Source organism: Rhinatrema bivittatum, chromosome 1 (assembly GCF_901001135.1).
Source record: "Rhinatrema bivittatum chromosome 1, aRhiBiv1.1, whole genome shotgun sequence".
In the NCBI taxonomy this organism is placed as follows: domain Eukaryota; kingdom Metazoa; phylum Chordata; class Amphibia; order Gymnophiona; family Rhinatrematidae; genus Rhinatrema; species Rhinatrema bivittatum.
Window position 1 is genome coordinate 135,751,499 of NC_042615.1, and position 17,468 is coordinate 135,768,966.

The following is a 17,468-nucleotide window of genomic DNA, read 5'->3' on the forward strand; positions in this document are numbered from 1 at the left end:
TGATATGCCCATAGTGCAATTTGTGATTTTTTTGCAAATTCTGTTTTGGACATTTTTAGGCTGGGGGGGGGGGGGGGGGGGGGGGGAATAGAGGTGGGGGGAGGGGGAGAGAACCTCTGGGGTGGCATCATAGTAAGCAGCTAGTTATGCTACTATAGGAGGTCCACCTAGTAACCTGAAGTGAGGTTTAGGTAGTAGTGTAAGGGTTAGGGGCCACTTTTACATGCGGAGTGAGACATACGAACAGAACCGTACACTCTTGTGAAGATTTGACGTCCTTCGGCATGAGGAAACTCACACAAAGATGAGATTTGTACAATGTTCTCTCAACCTAGCTTAATGGACTCATTTTGTCTTTGTACAATGTTCTCTCAACCTAGCTTGATGGACTCATCAAGCTAGGTTGAGAGAACATTGTACAAATCTCATCTTTGTGTGAGTTTCCTCACGCCGAAGGACATCAAATCTTCACAAGAGCATACTGTTCTGTTCATACATCTCACTCTGCATGTAAAAGTGGCCCCTAACCCCTACACTACTACCTAAACCTCACCTCGAGTTACCTCCTATACAGATATAATAGCTCACTACTAGAAGGGCATTGTAGATAGTCTCTCACTCCCCCCTTCCCCCAGTAGTGAAATACTAACTTCATTTAGCTATTACTGCAATGTGCAAGACGTTAACACACTACCTATGTAAAGTGCACATGGTGATAATTAACATAAAACACACCCCTTTTTCTACCACATGCAATATTTATAGCAATTTGATAAATCCAGCTATTAGTTGGTTTACATTCTTTATATCCAACCAACCTCAGCAAGTAAATGTCGGTCATTCACACTCCAGATGGTATACCATTACATCTGGCATTCCCCAAGGTTCTGCACTATCTGCCATTCTCTTTAACATCTACTTAATCTCCTTATGTCAGCTTCTTGATGGACTTGTAGTTAATTATAAAATCTAAGCTGATGATATTCAGTTTTTCATCTCGTATAATCACTCATAGTCTTCTACACTAGATTTTGTCTCTCTTTGCATCCACTCTGTTAAAACATGGCTTTCTCATAATCAGTTGAAATTAAACACTTCTAAGATAGAAATATTACATCTCTCTACAATTAATTCATCATCCTGCTGTCCTCCAAGCCATCTACTCTGACAACTGCTCTCTTCCAAAGCATGCTACCTTGGAGTATTACTTGATTCAGACATCCATGACTCACCACATTTCTGCTGTAGTTAGAAACTCTATAAAATTTGTTTTTAAAAAATCTAAAACCTCTTTTATTCTTTAATGATTTCCGGTTAGTTCTTCAATCTTTGATCTTTTCTGGCTTTGATTACTTTAATAGTCTACTTCTTGGGCTTAATATTTGCTCTCTCCGTCCTTTACAATTAGCTCAAAATGCAGCTGCCTGTATTCTCTCAGGACAAAAAATAAAGGTTCTTTTCACATTACATTGGCTCCCTATCACTTTTCGTATACAATACAAAATCCTTTGTCTAAAACATAATCTAATCCACAACCCTACAGCACCCTTCTTCGACTTTATCAACCCTTCCAACAACTATGATCCTCTAATAAATGTTTACTTGAGGTACCAACAGTTTGAATGGCAAGACTAGATCTCACTAGACATCGAGCCTTCTCCGTTGCAGGCCCTTCACTATGGAACTTCCTTCCTGATCACCTCAGATCACTATCCACTTCTAAAGAGTTTAAGCAATAGTTAAAAACTTACTTATTTACACTTGCATATAAATAATTCTTTTTCTTCACCCTTCTTTCCTTCACTAACTTACTCTAACTCATTGCATTATGTATGATTTAAATTGTTTTCATCTTTGCTTGCTTTATTATGTAAATTTAATTTACTATGTATTTTTCTGTAAATCGCTTAGGTCTACCCAAATTGAATAAGTGGTATATAGAAAATTTTAAATAAAATAAATAATAAAATGCACTAAAGAGTTTCCCCATAGACAGCAGGCCTCAGTGTCTATGGGACATTCAAGGACTTGTCCCTCTTTGTCATCATAACAAAATTAACTAGCCCTGTGACATCAGAAAATCGAGACAGAAGAACTGTATATCTTTTTCAAAGAAATAAACTGCATACCTATAGGTTGATAATTAAAGGCTGGAAATTTCTAAGCTTGCAAATTGTGATTGTTAAAAAAATAAATGCTGTAGAATTCCTCTGCACTAAACGATGGAGAGTTCCCTTAATAATTTGGTGAAAGGCCCAAATTAAGTAAACTAATCCCATCACTTCCTCCTCTGCTTACATAACCATCTGTCTAGGTTTCTTTTTTTTCCAGACTGAGAATTTGCTGTACACATTAGGAAACCCTTCACAGATATACCCTTCTCTCTAAGTTTTGGAAGAAGCTTCCCCTTAATGATAAGCTGTTCTGAATTTTCGTGCAGATCTTGTAAACAGTAACATAGTAAATGAAGGCAGAAAAAGACCATCTGGTCTATGCACTCTGCCTAGTCATCCTTTCCACACTGCTAATGATACCACCCAGCTGCCAGCCACAGAGTGTGACCATCTGCAAAATGTAAATTCCACATCTTGAGTCTAACTGTAAAGTGGTCACTGGTTCCCCTATACTCACACTTTTCTTCCTACTCCCTCAAAAAGGTGATAATCAAGCTGAAACTCTGGAAACAGTGGTATCTCCTAAAACATTGAGTAACTTTCACACAAATGAATCTGTGTTAGAAGGGAAATACAGAACTGAATTGCATCAGTAGCATGAGATCTTCTTAGTGTTTGGGTAATTGCCAGGTTCTTGTGGCCTGGTTTTGGCCTCTGTTGGAAACAGGATGCTGGGCTTGATGGACCCTTGGTCTGACCCAGCATGGCAATTTCTTATGTTCTTAGGAATACTTAAATATAAAGATTGAAACAAGATAGAATATGGCTGAGACTTGTCAACTTGTATATTTGCAGTAATCCAAGGTTGAAGATCACTGACTCCCTCTCTCCCTTCCCATTCTTTCCTGCCTACTATAGATTGCATGGCTTCAAAGTAAAATGAGGCAATGGATTTTCAAAATGGTAGTCACTTGGCCATTTCATCACTGTTAAATCTTACCTGAAGGGTTTTAACTTTGCCCAAGATATCCTGAGACATTGTTTGGGCTACCTGCTCCTCCTCCTCTTGGCCATCTGGCATGAAAATACTGTCATGAGAAAACGCCCTTGTGCCCATAGTACTGTTGGGAGCCCTGCAAAATGCAATTTAAAAGCCAATGTCAGAATTCATTTCTAGTCTCAAACAGTCCAGTGTTGATACATTTCAGGCCCCACTTCAGTTACAGGCCCAGAAACGAGAGAAACCCCTCATCTCTTACATTAAAACTCCAGCGTACACACTGACTCACTTGCAACAAACTCTCTTGCCATACTAGCCAGCTCATAAATTATATAGCAGTCTATTATTCCCAACCTCTGAAGCAATCAATGTATGCATCTGCTGTTTGAAGGGCTGGAAGCCTCTGCAACTCCTCACTGTGCACTTCAAGGTGATAAAATCTGCTTTCTAATCTAATCAAAATATCGATGATTCTATAAGCCCCCCCTTCTCATTCCTTTTTTTTTTTTTTTATAAATTGGCTAATTTGGCACCTGCTTAGAACTGAGATGACAGCACTGATCAAGAATAAGCTGCAGCACACCATTTAACAAACTGACCTACAATCCTGGTCACCAGGTCTGTTGGATCTATTTAGCATGTTTTTGTATTTCTTATAATCGCACTAAATGATATTGAAAACCTAAGATTTTAATGATAGACCACATAGACATACATAAGTATGCATTGAGAAAATCAAATTTATATGCAAACCAGAGATACACTGTATCGCTAATGGGCTTCAGCTGCTGGTATATATCCAGATTTTTGTTCCCTGGAATGGATGCACAGAGAAATATGGGAGACGTGGTGTATTTATGTCATAGCTATCCATTCGGTACCAGTTTTCTTGTTCACATATTCAATACCAATGCTCATGCAGCAGTGTGCTTAAATACATTCTTAAAGTAATCCTGTTGGTACTGTAAGAATGTAAATTTGTCATACATGGTATGGTACAGTAGCTTTTTTTGAAACAAAATTAAAACAAGCTAGAGACATGTATGCTTCCAACATAGCACAAAACGGGCACGTTTCATTGTCTTTTTGGGCTTCCATAGTTCTATTGATCCCCCACAAAGCTCAGATAAGTGCAGTTTATGGTGTTGGAGGGGTTAGGATCAATTTTCCCTCCAAGGAGTGACAAGGTGTGTGCAAATTTTTTTGTGTGTGTGAGCAACAATTTGTTTTAAACCAACAATTTTTGAATGCCAGTATTAGCACAAAGAAAAATGTATGTAAGCGACCATGTAAAACTGGTAAGTGATGCTCCAAAATGTATGTGTTGCAGTCTGATACTGCAGGCGAGGTAGTGGACCCTTGGGCCGGCCCACCTAGGATGACAGGGTAGGCCGGGAGGCGGAGCCACAGGCTGGCGGTGTTCACCCGGGAACCAGGAGCCCCCCAGGAGGAGCCCGTAGGGTCCTGGAACCTTGGGACTTGGGGAATAGGCTCAAAGTCCAGTGGCAGGAATGGCCTAGGCCGGAACTCTAGTATAGGAAGTCCAAAAGTATTAGATAGTCCGAGGACCGGCTGTACAGGCCGAGGGCCAGCTGATGACAGGACAGCGGGCGGCAGCGGGAACTGTAGCTAACCGGATACTGAAGCAGAGTCTGTAGTAAGCTGGAACTGAAGCAGGCTGAAGACTGGAATGGAGTCTGTAGCAGGCTGTGGACTGAAGCAGGCTGTAGACTGGAATGGAGTCTGTAGCAGGCTGTGGACTGAAGCAGGGTCGAGAACAAGCCGGGGTCGGAGGCAGGCAGCAGACAGAAGCGAAGTCGGGAACGAACCAAGGTCAGAGGCAGGCGGCAGGCTGAAGCGAGTCAAAGGCAGTCCAAAGGTCAAGGCAGGAACGAAGAACAGACGAAGCGCAACTCAGAACTACTAGGCAGTAGTGAACCTCGCTGCAAGGCAAGGAGAAGGAGTCCGGACGCCGGTTATATCGGGCTTAGGGCGTGACGTCATCAGTGCAGGCGGGGCCAGACTTCCGGGAGCTGTGCGCATAAAAGTGGGCGTCCTCGCGCGCGAGGCAGCGGAGAGACGGGCAAGCAATGGCGGCCGCCACGTGGAGCAGACGGCGCCGCCGGGGTCCCAGCCAATCGGAACGCGGCATTTCCAGCAGCGGAGGTAGGCACTGTTCAGACCTAGCGAAGGGGAAGCGGCGGAGACCGCAACAGTATGAGCAATTTGTCATGTGCTCAGCATAGAGGGAACTATGCTAAGATTGTGACATCAGCAGGATGGTTGTAAGCAGCCTTGAGGTCCAAAGAGCAGTATATGCACTGTGTTATATGTGCAACAAATAAAAGGGCAAATATTCATTTTAGAAACATTTTTCTCAGCATGAATGATCTCATTATGGTTTTTCCATTTGCCTATTAGGTAATGTTACCAAAATTGATTATTTATTTGATTTACCACCATTTCATTCACATTATAAAAATAATTTACAAAGAAAACACACAACCAAAATATAATGGCATGACAGTGTATAAAATAAAACAACCAAACCTTAATTTACAATAAAATCAAACTAGTAAAATATATTATCAATGAAACAATAAGTACTAAAAATCAATAGTAATAAATACCACATTATAACAGAACTGATACAAATCTGTTGATGCACAGCATGGCAGAAAGGTGATAGACAGAAAAACAAACTGAAAACACAGGTTTTTTTCATTTTTCATGAGCTACACCTGAAAGCTACAAATCTTTCTGTGAAAACAGCAAATGTACTGTGGTTTAATTTGGTGCAATTTATTGCACTACAATGTCACACTAACAAATGGTTTTAAAAAGCAAATGAGGTAATGAGTCCTGGAAAAAAACATTCTAGAATTGCATAACAACTTAAAAGACTGCATTTTATGAATGATCTCCACCGGGGATTACCAGGCCCGGATTTAGGTATTGGTAACGTAGGCAACTGTATCCAGCGCCAAATTCTTATAGGCACTGGAGAGTCGCCACCAATGCCTAAACTTAAATCCAAATCTTTTGTTGTGCTGTTGTTTCCCTCTTGCGGGGGTGATCTGTGGTTAGTAGAATGAGGATGAGGAAACATTGGAGCAGGGCCTTCAGCAGCCCTCTTGCACTGATGAGCCCTGTGGTGCTCCACCCCTCACATGGGTTTCCCTGGTAACAGGAAGCTTGTGTGGGAGGATGGGGCAGGATGCCAGAGGTTCAGTCAGCGCAGAGGACTGCTGAAGGCTCCGCACTTTCTTTGTCTTCTGTTGCTGAGCAGCTTCGAGGGAGGGAGAGATGACCTGAGAAAAGGATTTAGGCAGGAGGGATCGTATCCCTCATTCCCCTCTCCCTTGCAGGAAGAAGGGAGAGGAAAACTCCTCCACCTCCATATTCTATGGGTGCATGACCTGTTAATCTGGCCCTGGGAATTATCCGTATTGATCTCAAAGAAAAGCAGATTCGTTGTAGGTTGTGATACCATCTACTGGACTAATATAAAAAAATCCTAAGTCCTTCAGATAAAATAAACTCCTAGCTGGAAGGATGGATCCCTTGCAGGCTTAGCAGGTCTGCATTCTCTCCAGGAATTAGGCTTGCCACCTAGCTCCATGTCATAAGGAACGGGTTAATCCAGTCCTGCATTCAGGGACTTGTAGTTCTGATTTTCTTAGGTAAATCAATGGGACAATCATAACTACAAGTCCCTGCATGCAACAGGGTAAAGCAGGACTGGATTAGCCTGTTCCTCATAAAATGTGGAGCCAATTGGCAACAATTGTTTTGACATCAGTGCCAACAATTACAATTCTGATCACTAAATCGCACTAGTTTAGCCATCACAGAAGAGAAAAAAAAAGATTGATTCTAGATATTAGGAGTGCAGAAATTACAAAACACACATTTTTGATTATTAATAGAGCCAGCCATAATAATGAACTGAGTAAGGATCTTTGATCAGCTAATCTAGATATATTAAAGGTTTGTTTAGGTCACATTGTCGTGTCCATCTGTGGCCACCAGGTGACATCCTGAACAATGAAAGGCGCACTGTACAAACATACTCTGCTGCAAAACCCTCTCAGGGTATACAATAACTGAGGGAAAATAATCAAATATTGGTTCCCCAATATACACAATTACCCAAATAAGGAGAACCTTATATCATATAACATATATCAAATTGAAGAATGGATATGAAGCTTTGATGAAGTTCAAGTGAATTAAAGATTTTTGAAAAATTCGTGACTTGGATATACAATTTTTGTGTGTCCCTTGGTTGGACTCACATGGGATATTAGACGTTTCCCCTGAGGAAGCCTGCTTGTCAGGTGAAACGGAGATCTTCGTCGGGAGTAGTATCGGGAGTAGTGACGGGTGGTACTCGAGTGAATTTCATTATGGCAGTGATTAATGAAGGAGAACTGTGAAGCTCAAAGCCATGAGAATTTAACGGAGGAGAGCTGTGAAGCTGAAAGCTATGAGAACTTGCACTTAGAAGCACTTTAATACAATATATGGGATGATACATTTGAATGTTATATTGTTTATGATTACATCTTGTTTATGAATATTTTCTGCCTATATGACTTTCACGTTTGTGATGTTTTAAATGTATGACTGTATATGTGGGTTTATATTAAGTTGTGTCTTTCTTAAATAAATGTGTGTTTTAAATGATATATGTTATATGATATAAGGTTCTCCTTATTTGGGTAATTGCAAAACCCTCTCAGGCATCCCCCCCCCCCCCCCCCCCCCCCCCACACACACACACAGACACACAGACTCACACACATACACACACTCCAGGAGAGAGGGGGTGCCAACATGGCCATTTGGCTAGGGCCTACAATGTTCAAGGGGCCTACTTTTGTTGGGCAAAGTTTTAAAAAAGCTAACTATATCTATTTCTAACATGTATAAATAAAAATTTCAATTGTAATTGAAGAATTTGCTAAGAAAAAAAGCTCGTAAAGCCTTCTTAAATAAATAAAAATTATTTGGGAAATTTAGAAAATGATTTCTCTTATTAAGTATCGCATCAGAACCTTACATAGGGGCCTACTTTTCTTAGCTGGCGCGGGCCTAATTCCTGCTCTCTCCGGCCCTGCACACACACACACGCTCTTCTTTTAATTTGTTAATACTTTTAAAGAATATTTACCTTTACCACTTTTGTTTGGTTTTGAAAATGTACATCAGTTGTGAATCAGACAATCTGAGCAATGCCAAGTACTTTTTGCTAATATGCTGTCTACAAAGTCCTGTTTCTCAGGTGCCCACTTACAGGCACAGGCAGGCACACACACACACACACACACACACACACAGGTTCCCCCAAACACATATTCACACACACACACAAGGTCCCACACACCCAGGCTGCCACACAGACACAGGCTCCCACTCACATACACACACACACACACACACACAGGTTCCCCCAAACACATATTCACACACACACACAAGGTCCCACACACCCAGGCTGCCACACACACCCAGGCTCCCACTCACATACACACACACACACACACACACACACACACACAGGTTCCCCCAAACACATATTCACACACACACACACAAGGTCCCACACACCCAGGCTGCCACACAGACACAGGCTCCCACTCACATATACACACAAACACACAGATGCTCCACTCAAACACACACAAACACACACACACATACACAGTGTGCCTTCCTCAGGCACTGCCAGACCCCTTCTTCAAGTTCTGCGGGATGGAGTGCATGGTGGCTCTCTCCTTTGGCTGCTGTGAATTGGGGTCCCATGGTGGCCCTCTCCCACTTTGGCTGTGGCAGCATGGGAACCGCGATGACCATCCTGCAGGCCTTTTTCTCTGGTGTCAGGCAGCCTTGATTATGTGAGCCTGAGCCCTAAGTGGGTGGGCTAAGGTCCACCCAGCCTACCCATGTATATGGCACTGTAGTGGATTGTGAGCTGGTTAAAAGACAGTTCTCTCAGTGGAGGATGGTATTAATGCAGTGCCCCAGGGATCTGTACTGGAACCAGTGCTTCTTAAGCTTCCTCTGTAACAATCGCTATTTAGCACTCTATAGTTGGGCAATGAGAGACATCTAATATACTGTTAACATAAAGGGAAATATTCAGCACTACTTAGCCGAATAATTTAATACTTTTCTGGCTAAGTAGTAGCGACTGAATTTCTGGCCCCACTCAAATACCACCACTTAGCTGGATAACTAATAAATAGTTATCCGGCTAAGTGGCAGGTGGGACAAGGGCATTCTGGGAGGAGCTGAGTTAGTCAGATAAGTTATCCTGCTAATTCTGGTCAGCCCATAGAGCTGTTTTAAAGTTAGCTAGATATCTAGCTAACTTTAAGATAGCCGGATATATTCAGCAGCTCTACAACATCACTGAATTTATGGACTAAGTTAGCCGGATAAATGTATCCTGCTAATTAGCCAAGTTATACTGTGGCTCAATATCTACCTCATACTTTATAGAGAAGTTCCTTAAGTGTCTATAGGTTTTGTGCTAATTACTTAACAAAATAAAATAATACTTGTCATTTTCACTTTTGTTCGATTTTAAAATTCATATCTGCTATAGAGCAGATAACCCAAGCACTTTTCACTAGGTCTCAATAAAAGGCAGCATCTTGTACTTTAGAAAGGCTATGCTTCTCTGCCTTCTACAGGAAGGCAAATCCACAAGTACTTATTCACTCCTCATTTTCTGAGATTCGATATCTTCCAAGTGTGTTTCCTGGAGAAAAACTGCCTGAGCTCCTCATTTCTTAAATATCATTGAATATATTTCAAGTTTTGTCGGGGATCGTATACCATCGACATTGAAAGAGTATATTCTATTCAGTCTAGTCATTGTTCTAGAAAGTTGGGTTTCGTATCTCCAGGAATGCTTCTAAGAGGCACTCCCTGTGAACACCTAATCTCTGACCCAGATGCTCCCTTGCATTGGCATCCAAGCAGCAGCCATCTTATGTGACAGCAAGGAAGCTCATACTTTCGTTTTATTCACCATCCCTTCTAGCTCAGGACATAAATTGCTGAATAGGCACCTTTTAATACAGCAGACATTCAATCAAGTGCACGGTAGAACGTGTGTCACCTTTGCTTCTTAAAAGTCCTTTCAATAGACATGGAGAGGGCAATTTTTAAAGCCATTTACCAGGGTGCATTGTGATTTACCTACATAATCTGGTCTGCCTGAAATTTAAGAACATAAGAAAATGCCATACTGGATCAGACTAAGGGTCCATCAAGCCCAGCATCCTGTTTCCAACAGTGGCCAATCCAGGCCATAAGAACCTGGCAAGTACCCCAAAGCTAAGTCTATCTCATGCTACCAGTGCTAATAATAGCAGTGGCTATTCTCTAAGTCAACTTCTGTACGGACTTCCATAGCTTGCCAGATTGAGGGGACAGGCGGTCCCATGAAAGGGGTAGGGAAACAAATGCACACAAATTGATCTTCAAATCTAGATAACCTTTCCCCCCCCCCCAACACATTTTTGCCTGCAGCAAAAGCAGGTGCAAAGACCATGAGTCCTTCGTACCTATGTGCAATTTCCAAAAGGAATCTACCCATGCCTTTTCCAGTCAGTGTTGCATCCCCTGGCTGACCACTGGCTAATTAGAATTCATAACCGGGTCAGGCAAAATCTCTGAGGAAACCAATGACATATGCAAACAATTTGTTGACTGTTTATTGTGCCTATCCTGAAATCCATACCTGTTTCTGGCTCTTGAAGACTTGCGGCATTGCTTGCCCCAGTCTAAAAAACCCATAGCCATTGCATGTAGGAGGGGCTCAGTAGAGAGGGAAATACGAGCAGTCTGACACAGGAGAAGCTAAGAAGAGACATTTTACTTTAACAGAGCTTACAGCAGTTCAGTGGCAAGCAGCACTGCCTATAGGGAAGACAATTCAAAAAGCCAAATTCATGGTTGTAAAACAATGGTTTACTAATGGAAATGGGCTTTTAGAATACTGCTCCCTGTATGCAGGTAAACTTAAGTACACTGTGCCACGACTCATGCAACTTTACCTGCGGCGAGAAGAGGTGCTCCCTGAAGTAGGGTCAGGGAGGGGCTGGCATGTACTTTTGCATTTTTCCTCAAAAAATCTACCTGTGCAAATTAGCACAAATTAGTGTGTGGGTCATATTCCTGGGATCATTTTCAAAGGGGATGAATGCACTTACTTTCATTTTGAAAATTGGTGTAAACTACACAGATTAGAAAGGAAACATGGGCTTTTGCAACAATGTGGGCAGGTAGAAAATTAGCCTCTTAATAAATCCACCTTCTTTATCATTACCTAAGCAAAACGTCTCTCATTCCCAAAGTGGTCTTTTAATGGAATTTTGAAGCCTTATTTCACTCATTTTCATAAGTAAATTTGTCTTCAAATAAAAAAAAAAATGAAAAAGAAAATTTAGTACATTCATAAATCTCAAAATCATGCTGGTGTTTGAGAAGCAGAGCACACATTTGCAATCAAAGCCTCCCTCTGCAAGTAAATGAGCTAAATACTAATCAAGGAAAAGATTTTTACCAGTTCTTTCAATCCTGGGAGACGATTATGAAAGCAAAGCTGAAAAAAAAAAAGACAGCAGAAGACTCCTTCAAATAATTGCAGTGTTATTTTTGCTGCTCTTAGTATAATTTTTTTTCTGTCAATAGAACATTTATTTATCCCTCCATTATTCCAGTACACAGTGTGCTAGCGAGAAAGATCACGTTGCAAATTGTTACACTTTAATGCTTTGTAAATGCCTGTGTGCTTGTAATATTGACAGCTTGACATCTGTCAAAAGAAATTTCTTCCGCTTAGCAGTTGGTGTGTGAAAGCTAGTCTACCCTCTGTGCCTTGATTTGAAATGGACAGTACAGATGCTACCAGTAAGTCATGCATGAGCTGAACTTCATTTCCGGATATCATCTGACCGATCTGGTTGCTCAGAGGATTTGGAAAACTCATTGCATTGACCATTCATTTCTGGGTTGATTGCTTTAAGTTTATTACACTCAAGTGGTTACTAGCAGAGATTTATATCTGATGGATATATTCTGCTTTATGTGAACTGAGTATGTGTTCTCAACTTTGCATTTCCAAAAGCTGAAAATAAATGCTGTAATCGGGAACCCCGCTAGTGGAATACTTCTAACGTTTCGATGTAGACTACTGGTAGAAGGGAGCCAAGAGTTTCCATCCAGGAAAAAGATCTAGGCATCATAATGAATAATACATTGAAATCGTCAGCTCGGTGTGCCGTGGCTGTCAAAAATGCAAACAGAATGTTAGGAATTATTAGGAAGGGAATGGTGAATAAACAGAAAATGTCATAATGCCTCTGTATTGCTCCATGGTGAGACTGCACCTTGAGTACTTTGTGCAATTCTGGTCGCCACATCTCAAAAAAGATATATTTGTACTGAAGAAGGTACAGAGAAGGGTGACCAGAATGATAGAGAGCATGGAACAGTTCTCCTATGAGGAAAGGCTAAAGTGGTTAGGGCTGTTCAGCTTGGAGAAGAGACAGCCGAGGGGGATAAGATGGAGGTCTATAAAATTATTAGAGGACTAGAATGGGTAAATGTGAATAAGTTATTTTCTCCTTAGATAATGGAAGGACTAGGAGGCACTCCAAGAAGTTCGAAAGTAGCACATTTAAAACAAATCGAGAAAATTCTTTTTCACTCAACACATAATTAAGCTCTGGAATTCATTGCCGGAAGATGTGATTAATGCAGTTAGTTTAGCTGGGTTTAAAAAAGTTTTGGATAAGTTCCTGACAGAGAAGGAACTTATTAATCAAATTGACTTAGGGAATAGCCACTGCTATTACTGGCATTAGTAGCACAGGATCTATTTAATGTCTGGGTACTTGTAACCAGGATTGGCCACTATTGGAAACAAGATGTTGGTCTTGATGGACCCTCGGACTGAGCTAGTATGGCAACTTCTTAGGTTCTTATTTTTCTTGATGCGGAGGGAGTGATGTTGGAGGGGCTTTATTTATTTGTTTGTTCTATTTTAACATTTTTATATTCCGCTTATAATAAAATTTCATTCTAAGTGGATTACAAGAACAGCACATTATAATAGCAACATAAATAACTATACAACAACAAATAAAACAAACCCAACCATAAAATATCTTTTCTTGACCATTCCTCTCAGTTGGAAAACAGTTTGGCCTGAGTAGAGATCTGCTGTTTTGTACCCAGATGGGGCTAAAACTAGTTAACTGCCAATTAGAGACTCTCTCTGTAACCCAAGCAAAATTAACTTTTTATAACAATTGTTCTGGGAATCTAAACTCCCCCGAAAATGTTTGCTGGGTGCATGCTACCTATGGGAGAAGTTTAGAGACGGCCAGTGGTAAGTGGCAGAGAAAGAGTTGTTAGTTCTGGGAGAGAGTATTGATTTGCTCACAGATTTAAGTTGGACTCTTTGGGTTCTGAAAGCTACAAGAAATGCAGAAACAATTTGCAACATTAAACATTTTGTCTAGAAATGGGAAAAAAGGGCAACATCTAGAAAGCTATGTATAGTAATGCTCATAGTATGGAAAATCTAGAAGCAGTCATCGAACAGACTGAGTTGGATGCAGTGGCTGTCATGGAGATGGGGTATATGAAAACTACGACTGGGATATAGTTATACCGGGCTTCAATCTATTCAGGAAGGACGAGGTAAGAAGAAAGGGAGGCGAAGTGGCACTATATTTACAAAATAATATTAAAGCAACAGAAATGCAGGGTTTATGAGGTAAAAAAGTTAATCTGTAAAGAGAGAATGGAACATCTGTTTATATTGGTTTAGTACACAGACCTCAATTGCAGGCAGAAAAAAATGGATAGAGATTTAATGGCGGGTATTCACAAAATTGTTATGAAAGGGGAAGTGCTATTGCTAGGGGATGTCAATCAGTGGGATGTTGATTGGGACATCCTGGCTGCAGGGTCATCTAGATTCTCTGCAGAGAGAACTGTTCCATCAACTGATAATGGAACCTACATGGGAGGGAGTGATTCTGGATCTGGCGCTTATCAATGGAGACAATGTTTCTGATGTCATACTGGATGATCATTTGGGATCCAGTGATCACTGGATGATTGGCTCAGTATTAGAGCACAGGTGGCCAAGGCTCATTCAAAGGTAAGGATCCTAGATTTCTGGAAAAATAACTTTATTTAAAAAAAAAAAAAAGGGAGTACCTCAAGGAGTTGTAAACTGGATGAGAAAATGTATGGGACACAGAAGAGCAGTATGCAAAACTAAAAGGAGATATTGTAAAGGAAAATAATCAAGGAAGCTGCTATGGTTTTCTAAAGAAGCACTGAAAAAGTAAGGCAAAAAAGATTAGCGTTTATAAATTATATGAGACTGCAGAAAGAGGAAGACAGGTGTCAATATGTGGAAAAGCTAACAGAAACTGGGAAAGTAGTCAGGAGAACAAAGATGCAAATGGAAGAATAAGCAGCTAATACAGTAAAATGGGGGAACAAAATGGGAGGAAGTGCAAAGGTGACATTGTAAGACTCAAAGGTGAAGGGGAGTAATATGTAGAAGCTGATGAGGAAAAAGTGGAATTACTTAACAAATATTTCTGTTCCATGTTCAGTGAGGAAATACCAGGAGTAGGACCACAGGAAACAGACATAAATAGGACTGGAAGTGAGTAAACAAATGATTTTCACAAGACTGTGTTCATGAGGAGCCTAACTAAACTAAAAATAGATAAAGCGATGGCACTGGATGGATACCTGTGAGGGTTTTAAGGGAACTTAGAAAGGTTCTAGCAGCTCCTCTGACTGCCCTATTTAGTGCTTCTTTAGAGTTGGAAGTAGTATTGGAGGATTAGAGATAGGCAGATGTGGTTCCACTTCACAAAAGTGGAAGAAAGGAGGGAACTACAGGTTGGTTAGTCTGAACTCTGTGGTGTACAAATTAATGGAAACCCTGCTCAGAGAGAATGGTACCTTTTCTGGAATCAAACAGTTTACAAAATCTGAGGCAGCATGATTTCCCAGAGGTAGGACTTGGATCAGAGGAGATCATTAGATGTAGTGAACATGAATTTCAGTAAGGTCTTTGGCACAATTCCGCATAAATGAACTGAGTGCCCTTGGTAGGGGGCCTAAAGTAATTGAGTGGGTTAGAAACTGGTTGACTGGGAGGCAACAAAGAGAAGTGGTAAATGGAGTTCAGTCTGAGAAATGGGGCATTTCTAGTAGTGTGCCACAAGAATTGGTCCTTAAACCGGTTCCTTTAAATATTTTCATAAGTGATATTGTGGAAGGACTATTGGGATAGGTTTGTCTTTTTCCAGATGATATCAAAATCTGCAACAGGGTAGTCACTCAGGAAGATGTGGCAAACATGAGAAAGGATCTAGTGAAGCTTTGTGATGGTCTAGAGCAGTGATGGCGAACTCCAGTCCTCGAGTGCCACAAGCACTGTGTGCGCGCCAGGTAGCACGCGCACAAGGACGCGCTCACGCCGGTTTGAAAATCTACCCCATATGTCGTAGGGTAGAATTGCACGCATTTTATAATACACGCATATCTCTATGCGTCCATATAGGGGCGTATATGGGGCTGCATAGAGTTGTTTGAAAGTTATTCTCTGTGTCTCCAAACTAAAAATTCAAATAGAAACATATTCATGAGAATAATAACTAAATTAATTCACATCCTAACCTAATCTCCCAACATTCTAACCCCTTTGGAATTTTTCCCAGTCTGTACCTCCAGCAAATCCCCATTAAAGAAGCTTTAAATATGTGAAACATTTTCTTTGGAGATAACTGTAATTATTTGGGGGTAATATATGAGAATATTAACAGCTAGACAATAGTTGCTAGAATTTCATTTAAATGAGACAAATGAAAAATTCAAAAGAATCTGGGTGGATCCCTGCATCCTGTCTTTGCACGTGCTAAATCAGAATCTGTACTCCCTGGTTTGAGCAGTTTTTTCCCCTAAAAAATTTAGAATGCACATAATTGTAAGGTAACAAAAAGTTTACTTATACATTTTCAGTATCCATTTGTCTCTAGAATACAGGCCCTGTTTCACAAACTGAACTGGTACATTCATACCAATTATTTCTTTCTGAAAAATCTGATGGAATAAAAAACACTTCTAAAATCCATGGAATGAGCAGGTTTTGTCCTAGAATGTAGCACTGATCCCTCCGGAGAACACTAGCAGCTAGTCAATACCTCCCATATTGTGGTTATTTCTTAATGACTATATTCATTCAGCTAAAGACAATGGCGGCCAAAGCAAGCACTAATCCTTGTCTTCATACCAGAAAATGTCATGCACAGGTGGCATCGCGGGAGAGAAGCCTTTCTCTCAGGATCGCTGTGCTCCATAAATGCAAGCACCAGCAGTGCTGCCCTGTTCGGGCCCGTGCTTTGTATTTCTAAGCCTGCCACAAGCTTGTTGCCAATAACTCCTCCTGATTTGTCTATTGAGCAAGCAAACACTTTCCTGGAAAGCTGGTCCGCAGTCTGAGCTCTCAGTATTATTTGTCTGTGTAGGCAGGTGGCTCCTGAGATATTGTAGCTTATAGAAAGCTTATAAAAATGCCCCAACAAGGAAGATTACATTAGCAGGCCCTCGGATAATTATAACCTATCAAAGAATTCAAAATTGAAAAGGCCTAGCACAACTGTGACAAGGTGAAAAGTTCCCCCCCCCCCCCCCCGCCCCAAAAAAAACCCAATAGAGATTTGTTATTCTCTTGATTTCTACGGAGTCAACATTCCAAGATTACTGCAGGATGAAATTTGGAAGTCCTCTAATGGCGCTTTCATCATCTGCATAAGATACCTTTTGACTAATTTAGTTTTTCCATTAGTGCATAAATCTATATGGTGAACATTGCAAGTAAAAATAAATGCACAGGAACCACCCTCATTCTCATTGGCTTTCTAAATACATATACTATTTACACGTGGATACAACACCACAATCACCTGCCTGTGAAGCTTTCCTGTCTTCACTTGAAGCTATGGGCTTCCAACAGATAGTAAACTCCCCCACACACAAAGCTGGCCACACCCTTGACCTGATTTTTATCAACTCCCCCATCAGCGTGAACAGTCCTCCTTTATGTACGGCAGTACCATGGTCTGATCACTCCTTGATCAAGACCAAACTATCACTTCCCCAGAGCTCCTTGTCCACGCCCTGTCAGCCCATATCTTTCAAATTTCGCAAATCCTGCGATGTAGAGACCATCACGCTAGCATGCTCAGACATAGACAAACAAATTGACCTATCATCCCCAGATAATGCATTCTCCTCCT

The 17,468-nt window shown here is 41.0% G+C and overlaps 1 protein-coding gene across 4 annotated transcripts in view; it reads right to left on the reverse strand.

Annotated features, from left to right (window-relative positions):
- The window catches only part of KIAA1211 (KIAA1211 ortholog), a 323,042-nt gene that overhangs the window by 65,794 nt on the left and 239,780 nt on the right, over window positions 1-17,468 (reverse strand). For all 4 annotated transcript variants that reach the window (XM_029587324.1, XM_029587319.1, XM_029587303.1 and 1 more), the window contains one exon: window positions 3,115-3,247. In XM_029587324.1, the coding sequence (XP_029443184.1) occupies window positions 3,115-3,231 (117 nt within the window). In that variant the 5' untranslated portion in view covers window positions 3,232-3,247. The remainder of the gene's footprint in view (window positions 1-3,114; window positions 3,248-17,468) is intronic.